Source organism: Nilaparvata lugens, chromosome 3 (assembly GCF_014356525.2).
Source record: "Nilaparvata lugens isolate BPH chromosome 3, ASM1435652v1, whole genome shotgun sequence".
NCBI classification, from domain to species: Eukaryota; Metazoa; Arthropoda; class Insecta; order Hemiptera; family Delphacidae; genus Nilaparvata; species Nilaparvata lugens.
In genome coordinates this window covers 80,899,866-80,911,104 of record NC_052506.1, presented here as the reverse complement: position 1 = coordinate 80,911,104, position 11,239 = coordinate 80,899,866, and the positions used below count along the sequence as shown (strand labels likewise).

Here is an 11,239-nt window from a genome sequence, read left to right as displayed (position 1 = left end):
CATATGTGTAAATTTTATTTCATATTACTGTGATTAGTTGTTATACTTCTGAATTGCTAAGTTACTTATTTGACTCTATGTTATGTATCTCATATTTGTCTTGTTATTTTTGTTGATCTTGTTACGATTGTATTCTTTTGAAATTGGTGTATACCGTTGGAAATGTAATAAATAAATAAATAAATAAATTTGATTGAATTGATGAACGCATACGGAAGGTGTCGTCAAGTGATGTCCATGTCATCACTCCCCATGATTTGAAAACATTCTTCAACAATGGAAATCAGAGCTCTTCACGTAGAAATCGACCTATATTTTAAGGACAACTCCTCTGATAACATAGGATATAAAAATAAATATGAAGGATTCAATGTTGGATTCAAACGTTGGACTCCTGCTATTTGTCAAGTCAATGCGCTATGGGTATCAAGAAAAAAAACTCCAAGTACCCTTTCCAAAAACGTAGTATAGTATAGTTTATTGATTTATAATATAGTACATTACAGAAAAAGATGATTCCAATTGAGAAATAGCTCGACTAAGGCCCATATGCAACATCTCAGTTCTAACCGCGATAAATCATCAGATCATTTAAACCTGGAATGTAACTAATCAGAATGAATGTGACCAGTAAGTAATTGCTGTTTAGCGTTCAATGTAAATGGTGCATATAGTCCTTAGATAGCTAACTCAGGATCGTGAATACCCCTTATGATTATAATAGATGAATAATATTATAATGATAGTATTGAATGATTGAAGTCCGACATTGCATTTTCAGGCTTTGGTTTTTGGTACCACTCCATAGAATTCTGACAAAAATTGAACCTGTTCCATGTAGTAGAAGATTTCAAGGTTTGCAATTGACCAACCTGAGTCAGGATATCTTTCTTCAATGAAAGGCTACAAAAAAGCAAATGATATATTTATTATAGAGTTGAAGAACATTATTTTTTATTGATAAGATAGGTAGTGGTAGGGATTTTCATCATGCATACTAATCAACTTTCTACATATCGATGATCACTGCAGTATTACACCATTTACAATACACTATTATTTTATCAATTTGGGAAGTGAAAACTATAGAAATTTGAAGTAGGTAATTAGGAGTGCATGACATAATCATGAATCTGCAGGTGTAGTGCTTATATTGGTGTACTACGCAACCCCATTTCCTAAAATTAATACATTAATTTACAATTAATGTCATTATTGAGGCGGAAATTCAGTTCACTGAGAGGTTGATATTGTGGTAATTATTCATATTGGACGAAAAAGACTAAGAAATAGTCAAAAAACCACAGATTTATTGATACTTAGAAAGACCGGCTTCGGTTATTACACCATTGTCAATCTCTGAGAAACTGGGATTGTTTATCAGAGATTGACAATGGTGTGATAACCGAAACCGGTCTTTCTAAGTATCAATAAATCGGTGGTTTTTTGACAATTTCTTAGTCTTTTTAATTCAAACAATTATCACACAATATAATTGACCAACCAGAGCAAAACATCGAAGATGGAGAGTATAGAATGTCATTTTATAAATGATTATTGAAGAACTTTTCATTCTATACTATCTGGATGAAACCCAGCATAACGAAGATGAAACCAAACGAAACTGGAACGAGAAGAGGAGCGCAAGGAAAATAGCTCGTATTTCCAGCATAAGTGTTCCCATAAAAATAATAGTGCATTGTATGGGAATCTTAGTGATAACATTTTTTGGAATAATTTGTTAATGAAATTGGAATGAAATTAAATAAAAAAATCTCTATTAGGCGGAGTTAGGACTTACAAGTCCTCTCTACCACTCAACGTACCTCGAAATTTTCTTGACTTTTACTCAAAAATAAAACCGAAGTTACTCCGATTTTCTTGAATTTTTAGAAATTATTATCACTGGGTCCGTAGTAGGGATGTCAATCCCGGGACTGAATTCCAACCCCGGTATTTCGGGATAGTCTAATACAATATCAATCCCGGGATCCCGGGATTGGCAAAAGTAAGTTTCATGCACTTTTAACCAATTGTTTCTCCTCAATTACATGTTCAGTAACAGTGTGTGGAGATGAAAAAGGGCTCATAGAGGGAGAGGATATTATTGAAATGGAGAAATACTTAGGAATACTATTAAAATGAAACATTCTATTCCTATAAATGTTTTAAAGATTAGGAGTAACTTTTTTCAAAAGCTGAACCACTACTAAATGGAATTTTGTAAAACTAACTATATTCTTATCAACTGAATATTCTGCTTATGATAGAGAAAGAGAAGATATGAGAAATAATTAGACAGAGAGTGAATAGATAGTGCTTGTTTATTTCAGATTTCTAAAGTCTTTTTCAAGTTCTGAGTGCATTTCAAGGAAAAGAAATCAGCACTTTTGCAAATATTTCCCTGTCTAGACCAGTGAATAGAGAATGTAATAGAGAATAGAATTCTTAAAGAATTATTTAATTCTATACAAACTAGTCTAGACTGATAATTGTGGTGCTGTGTAAACAGAAACAAACGTAGAGGCATAACAACCATTCTGCGAATGATGCGAACCGATAATGCCAATTATTCTATTTGGCCAGTACAGAGCACAGTATATTATGTAAATAAGAGTGTAGGCTGTGCCTGTAGAATGAATTATTCAAACACTTAGAACAATAAATTAGACATTCGAAACTCATATTCATCACTGTAGAATTCTATATTGAATTGTTTTTGGAAAAATACCATTTACAATTTCAGGCTTTCTAATTCCGGAAATCCCGGGATTGTCGCTAAGAAATCCCGGGATTGTTAGGTATCAGAAGTTGACCGGGATCCCGGGATTGACATCCCTAGTCCGTATGCCTACTAAGTGACAATTGGATCATTCTGTATAATTTCGACTTACTACTGGAGAGAATCAACTATGTGACCGAATTTGATGTGAATCATAACAGCATGTCCTGAAATCATGAAAATCTTTTCTATGAATTAGACATTGTTTCCAGAAAAATAAGACTCGGATTCTATAGTGAGGTCCACGTCATAATGGTAGATGAACAATCTAGAAATATTATTAGTTCAGGAAATATCCAATCTCCTATGATGAAAATCTAGTATTCAATTATCGAAATAGTTATTTGTGCAACTAGTGCGCAAAGTGACAGTTTGCTGCACCGAAAGAAACGTTTACGCCCGAGCCGTAGGCGAGGAGGAACTTTGCGCACATATTTCACATTAAATTTTTCCTACAGTTACCATTGAATATGAAAAGTAGGTAATTATAGGTAAAATTGCCTGAAATCCATCAAATGTTTTCCTGTGTAATTTTATTATTGATAAAAACCTTAATCCTAAAATCCTAAAGTCCTCGTTGTCCTTGGTTATAATATATAATTAATGCTGTGCTCGTTGTGCTTCGTTGCACCTCTGCTCACTGTTATCAACTTCATTTTCATTTTGCTGCTCTATATAACCTACTAAGTATTTTGCGTTGCCATGTTGCAAATCTGGAGTGCAGAAAAATTTTTTCCCGCACTAGAGCGGAAAAGTGATTCTTTGCGTTCTGTAATCAGTGCAGCAATGGCCACTTTTCAACGTAACTGTAGGAAAAATATTTTTTCATGATGAATAGGATATAATTTACTATTTCAAACAAGAATGAACAGTTAATATCATATCAAATATTCAGGTATCAGCTTTCCTCTATAGAAGGCAGTGACATGACAGAGAATCGGCATCGCTGTTTTCCTATCTTCTTCCACTACCATTATAACGTGGATCTCACTTTTCGAATCTAATGAACTATGAAACCATAGATTTGATACATCGATTCCTAGAAACTGGGCCTAAATGTATCAAATCTATGGTTTCATAGTTCATTAAAAATACTGTAGGCTATGATGTTATTGTATATTGTGCATGAGATGAATGTGCTCATATTGTTTGATTAGAGTCAGGGGTGCCCAGCCCCCCCAAGGGCAATGGCGCATGCCCCCCCCCCAATCCAAGTGTAATGCCCCCCCCAAAGTACCTCAATTCCCAACCCTTGATTTTTTAACATTAGTCAGTGTATGACAATAAAATTCACATCTTACATTCTAATCTTCCAAAGGACATTATTCAACTTTGGTCTTGTGAGGAATTCCAAAACAAGTTGAGACTTGGCCCTCCATCCGAAGAAATTACAGGGTTGCCAAATCGTGTAAAATTGCAACTTTCTCAAATTTCCAATTCAACGTCATATTTGGATGTATAATATCATCCCCGATATCCTAGTAGTGCTAAAAAAGTTTCAGGGTTGAAGGATTAAAGGAAATTTAACTCACTTTTTGCTATTTGAAAAAACGACGAGCAGTCAGATATTTTACAATAAATGAATTAATCACTCACTTTGACAACGAGATCTTTCGGCAGGATCACCATCTTCTTGGTTGTCGACAAGAATATGACAAGATATCGATAAGATATTGTAAAATATCTGACTGCTAGTCGTTTTTTCTAATAGCAAAAAGTGATTTAATAATAAGCAGTTCGTGATGGAAAACAACATTGAAGAAATTTAACTATTGAATATCACTTCTCTCAGAATCATGTAGCACCGTAATGCGTAGATATTTTCTAATTATTGATTATGTTCGTCAATGTCGAGACATTTCGAGCAGAAAACATGAAATTTTCGACATGCTGGAAACTTTTTTGTTTCGAAAGATAAGTGGGTGGTGAAAGCGAGAAAGTTTCTCAGAAATAATTGGAATTGTTTTTTCAATTATTGTCAAAAGTAGTCGGAAGATCGTATTTTGGTCTCTCAGGAGTTTCAAAGTCAAGGATGGCGGCTGAATGGTGTGCCGCCATATGCTATCAATAGCTGAGATCAACAAATTCTAAATACAGAACGATTGAAAAAATCTGGTGTGGCGCACTCATAAAACTTTCCTTGTCGTTCTGAAAATTTATCACCTGACGCTAGTGTTCCCGCGCATAAAAGTCTACTACTCAAAGATCCAAGACAGCTGGTGACAAGACAATAACACTGGAGACACACGAAGTCTGCTATTTCTCCATAGTGGATGATTTAATAAAATCTATGGTTGCCAGCAGTTGCCAATTGAAATAATAACATTTTCTCGAATCTCGAGCTAAAGTGAAAACGTTACTGAACATTAATTAATTGTAGAGATTTTCATGCTTAATCTTTTCCACTTAGAATTTTTTGTTTAAATTGTATCTGAAGCCTGATACTTGAGAATCTAAAATCAAACTTTGCATAGATGGGGTGGAGCTCCTGGAACTTTTACAGATATAAGACTTGTGGCAGTTGATAGAGCTTATCAATGACTATTTTGGGTATAAATTTGATCAGAATCGTTGGAGCCGTTTTTGAGAGAATCGCGAAAACCCTGTTTTTGACAACATTTTCGTCATTAAGGCCGCCATCTTTAATTGAATTTGATTGAAATTGTTCGTGTCAGATCCTTGTAGGGGAAGGACCTTAAGTTCCAAATTTCAAGTCATTTCGTTGATTGGGAGATGATATATCGTTTACCCAGACTCACATACACACACACACACACACACACACACACACACACACACACACGCATGTTGGGGGGGGGGGTGGACCCCCCATTAGTTTCTCAAAAAGAAGTCTCATGCCAGTTGATAGAGCTGATAAATAACTATACAGAGTATGAATTTGAAAAAAATCGTTCAAGTCATTTTTGAGAAAATCGTGAAAACACGGTCATCCGCCATTTTTCTCAAGAATATTACGGAGCTCCGGCAATTTTCCCAGAACTGAGACTCATGTCAGTCGATAGGGCTTATGAATAGCTATCCATGGTATAAATGTGAAGAAAATCGTTCGAGCCGTTTTCAAGAAAACCGTGAAAGACATGGTTTTTCAGTGATTATCCGCCATTTTTCTCGAAAATATTACGGAGCTCCTGCAATTTTCCCAGAAATTAGACTTATGTCAGTTTGATAGGGCTTATAAATAGCTATTCATGGTGACCTATTCCATGGTGGTAGCTATTCACCGTGAAAAACATGGTTCTTTAGTAATTATTCGCCATTTTTTCCGCCATCTTTAATTTAATTTTATTGAATTTCTCATTGTCGGATTCTCATGGTATAAGGACCTTAAGTTTGAAATTTCAAGTAAATCGGTTGATTAGGAATGGAGTTATCGTGTTCACAGACACACACACACACACACACACACACACACACACACACACACACACACACACACACACATACAGACCAATACCCAAAAACCATTTTTTTTGGACTCAGGGGACCTAGAAACATATAGAAATTCAGAAATTGGGGTACCTTAATTTTTTTTGGAAAGCGATACTTTCTTTACCTATGGTAATAGGGCAGGGAAAGTAAAAATTCAGCAACTGCAAGCTAGATGATCATAATAATAGTGAAAATGACAACCTCGCCTTGAATAATCCAAGCGGTGTTTCATTACAGCCTTTCTAGAGGCAATCAGCTACTAGCGTTTGAAATAATTCAGTCAAATAATCTTGTAAATTGCCAGCCTTTAGCATACAATTTGGTACATAATGCATACCATGCAGCCACTCTTCTAACTTTCAAATTACATGTCAAATTGGCATGTCGAAAATGTCATGTTTTCTGCTTGAAATGTCTTGACATTGACGAACATAATTATTAATTGAAAAATAACTATGGGTCGGATAAAAATGATCCAGACATCAATAGAAAGGAGACAGTCTCCTCAATATAATTATTACTTATAACGACGCTACATGATTCTGAGAGAAGTGATATTCAAAAGAAAAACAAATCTTCGCGATGTTTCCAATTTTATCATAAAAATTAAATTTTCTTTTAATCCTCCAACCCTGAAACTTTTTTAGCACTACTCGGATATCGGGGATGATATTATACATCCAATTCTGTTGTTGAATTGGAAATTTGAGAAAGTTGCTATTCTACACGATTTGGCAACCCTCTAATTTCTTCTGATGGAGGGTCAAATCTCTACTCGTTTTACACAAACTATAATCTGAAATTTGCTGACACGCCAGAGGGCGACTTAAGCCCCAAAATTTTGGACTTTTTCTAAGTTTTCCATTTAATCTCGAGAATCTTGAATTTTCCGAGAAAAAGCATTTTCTATATAATATTAAAAATTAAAAATAATAAAATTTCCAATGAATTGAGTGGTCGCGCAGGACTACTTTTTGGATTTTTTATCTGAAGTGTTCCACAAGATACGCAACTTTGAATGTGCGAGAAATTTGTGATATTTCCCCCATTTTCACAGTCTCACAAATGCAGCGTTGTGTAACACTTCACATAAAAAATCCAAAAATTAGTCGAGGTTGTGATGAATTTCCTCCTCTTTTCACTCCCATGTATTATTTCTGTTCTCAATACCGTCCAAAAGTTACAGCCAATTGAATGATGATCATTATTTTCTCATTTTTCTTGCGATTTTACTGTTATTAAAGAGTCTCTTAAATGAGTACTATACATGATAGAAACTTGCGATTGGTCTTAAATGAGGAAAAATTTTATGCTCTATAAGCTGAGTTGCCTTAAATTGATCTTGCTCTACTGTTTATATCGAAAAACTGTCGAGACTGTGAAAAAGAGAAAAATATCGCAAATTTCTTGATTTTTTTTTTAAACAAACGTATTATCATCACGATTATATTTCTACAAAAATCATTAACCTCACATAAAAGAGGAGATTCTTTCCCTCAAATCAAGACCAAGTATCATTTTGAGTTACCGAGACACACAGTTTTGAATATAGAAATCGGTAATTTTTCTATGCATTGAAATATGGGCTAAAATACATTAAAGGAGGAATGTCCCATTTTTTTAACAAATTTAAGTGATATGATACATGATTTTCAACCGCCTTGACGAGCTGATATGAACGAGCTGTAGTACGAGGAGATGTGTTCATTCAGTCAAAAGTTATAAGTGATTAAAGTTTTGATCCTGGACGTATCCTTAAGGTGCGTACAGACTGTCGCTCTGCTCCGCAACCGAACGTCACTCCAGCAGAGCGATTGATGATCGACCGGCGAGCAACAGTGGTTCGACCGGGGAACGCGAGAAGATCTAACATCTTCCATAACGTTCATGATGGGTGCGTGGGCGGTGCGACTGTGGTTCGATGGTGGTACGAGGGCGGTACGAGGGCGGTACGAGGGAGGAGCGTGCTCGGTGCTGGTTGGAAGCGCGAATATGTGTACGCAGCTTTATGTGTGCCCCCCACTAGGAAATACTGAAATCTAACAATTGATTCTCATAGAACATAACCCTCGTAAGGTGATTTCATCCAAAATATGTTTCTTTTCTGTTAGGAAGGCCATGAAAAGGTACTATAATGAGAATTTGAATTTTGGCTGTAGGACATGATTTTCCATTTCTGGGTGAATTCTCCCTCCCACCTCTATTAAATTCAAAAATAGGTGATGTGTGGCTTCCTATTATTACTAGAAAAAGATCCTAGTTGTATAGGGTAGAAGTGGTAGGTTTGCATAATTTCGAAAATCCCTTAAAAATGCCCTTTCTTGAAAACTCTTAGCTCCGGAACCAAAAATCGTAGAGTCCTGCGCGACCACTCAATTTGTTGGAAATTTCATTATCTTTAATATTTTAGAGAATGCTTTTTCTCGAAAAGTTGAAGGTTCTCAAGATTAAATAGAAAACTTGAAAAAAGTCCGAAATTTTGAGTTGTTTGGGAGTTTTGGGGGTGAAGCTGCCCTCTGGCATGTCAGCAAATTTCAGATTAGAATTCAGCGCCCCAAAATACATATAGAACCGTCGCGAAAAATTCTTTCGGGCTGTTTCCTGAAAAACGACTATTTGACTGGACTATTATACAAAACAGAAAAAAGTAATGAAGCATTACAATAATTACTTGATTAAGGTGTGGTGAATAGGGTGTAAATTTGAAAGATTGAAATTGGCTTTATTTAGTATTTTTCACAAATTTTTGACAAGAGAAGTTTTTTCTTCTGTCAAATTCACTAGAGTTTGCGATGTTGTTTATAATTGCATTCTCATTTCAGAGACATTAATATCATCATGAAACACCGTCGAAATTGAAATAATTATTCCATTAAAATGTACATTACAATTCAACTTATCATTGTGCTTTTAAGAAAATTAGATTGCAACAGCATGGAAACTCAAACACAGGACCATTAAAAATTAAAATTAAGTGAAGGAAATCAGAATAATAGTGGATGATGAAGTTATAATTTATTTTTGTCAAAGATTTACCTTTAAACTCATAGGCTTAAAATTTCTAAAATTCCTGCTTACAAAATATTATCAATTGTATTTTTTATGGTTTATATTGAGTTACACTTAGCAAAATATAACATTGTAAAGGTGGGAAAAAGTATTAAAATTAACTATATTAGGATATCTCTATTGAATACTTTGATTTTTTAGCCATGATTCAAAATGTTGACATAAAATATAAAAAAAATCATGCCCCCCCGAAAATGTTGATGGCGCAAATTTCGCTATGCCCCTCTCCCTAGTGGGCACCCCTGATTAGAGTGGATTCTTGTATAGGACATATTTAGATTTACCATGAATCGGAAAGGAACAAGATTCGTCTGCAAACTCCTAGCAAGTGCCGCACTGTGCAGATACAGAGTTTCAGTAGCTAATGTCCCTGCCATCAGCAAAAACTTCTTCCCTCTAAAGCCCTCATAAAGCTGTGTAACATCAGTGTAGTTGTAGCCTGCTGGATTATCCGCGAGCAAACCCAAGATCATCTCAGCAAAAAAGGCATCTGGACAGGAAAATTAACATAAATTTGCATCATTAATTCAGATTGTTGTATGAAATCTGTGAATCAAACTTATATAGCTACGTAGGATATATCGGGTGTCTTACAGAGAAAAATATATCAAGAAAAGAGAACAACTATTGATAATGGGAGAGCAATTGATGTTGATCACATTTTCTCAAATCGAACTTATTCAAGTTTTTCTCCTCCGTCATTTTCCTCTGCGGACACGTGAATAGTCAACTTTTGTTCAACATTGCTTATTGATTACATCGATTATATTATTGAATGATTTGTATGAAGTTTTATAGCAGTTCCAAGCTACCAAATAAGCTTACTGTTCTTGAGATGTTGCAATGATCAACAACCAATTTCTCAATTTCAATACTGGTTCTACCATGAACTAAACAGCAGAATATAATTCATCAACGGCTCTCAACCTTGACAAAATTATGATTATTATTGTATGAGTTACCTGAGATCTATTGCAGAATGACCAATGAATATTATTGAATTTCCAATCATTTCCGACCAACCTGAGTTGGAATTACGTAGAAGATACTTTTTAGTCGAATAATATATGAGTAGAATGATCTCTTTATTATTTTTGATGACATGCAAAAGTAAGGACAGTAATTTTAATTCTTTTTTTTTGTGTAGTTGGGAAGTTGATATTGTGGTAATTATTCATATTAAATGAAGGAGACTAAGAAATTGTCAAAAAACCACAGATTTATTGACACACTTGTCGTCAGGCTCGCTTCGCTTGCCATATCCGTCCCCCTGGATCGTCCAAAAATGAGAACAGAAGGCTCGCTTCGCTCGCCTGCATGTAGACCTCAGCGGAACCTCTGTACAGAATTTGAACGTTTTATGTCAATTCGATCTCGAAAATTTGAGGAAACGTAGAAAAACGCTGGTGAAAAGATCTGTTACTATATCGGCGTATCTTTGGCGAACAAAATTCTTCCACCTCAGCTAAACCTGTGTACTGAATTTTTCAAAAAAAATTTTCCATCAATTATTGGAAAAGGTGAGAAAACGAAAAAAAAGCTGAGAAATACGTTGTAAAAACGCTGATTTTGGGCGTATCTTTGATGAAATATCAAAGTCACCTCATCACGAAATTTTTAGACCCTAGCCAAACCTCTGTACCAAATTTGAAAATTTTTTTTGGCTATTACTTATTAATGAAGGAACTGAGGAAACGCTAATTTTGGGCGTATCTTTGGCGTTATTTGAAATTTCTTCTAACACAACATTATTACACCCAGCTGAGCTTCTGTAGTGAATTTGAACATTTTCTGCTCATTTGTTCTCGATAAATTTGAGAAAAAGCAAAAAAAAAACGCTGGAAAACGCTAATTTTGGGCGAATCTTTGACGTTATTGTAAATTCCTTCTAACACAACATTGTTACATCCTAGCTGAGCTTCTGTACTAAATTTGAAC

General features: G+C 35.0%; 1 protein-coding gene across 1 annotated transcript in view; it reads right to left on the bottom strand.

Moving 5' to 3' along the window:
* Nucleotides 1-449: 449 nt before the first annotated feature.
* LOC111054238 (venom dipeptidyl peptidase 4-like) overlaps nucleotides 450-11,239 on the bottom strand; it is a 139,977-nt gene continuing 129,187 nt past the window's right edge. The window contains exons 14-15 of the mRNA XM_039424759.1: nucleotides 9,586-9,791; nucleotides 450-903 (exon numbers count right to left, since the gene is read on the bottom strand). Coding sequence (XP_039280693.1) covers nucleotides 778-903; nucleotides 9,586-9,791 — 332 coding nt within the window. The 3' untranslated portion in view covers nucleotides 450-777. The remainder of the gene's footprint in view (nucleotides 904-9,585; nucleotides 9,792-11,239) is intronic.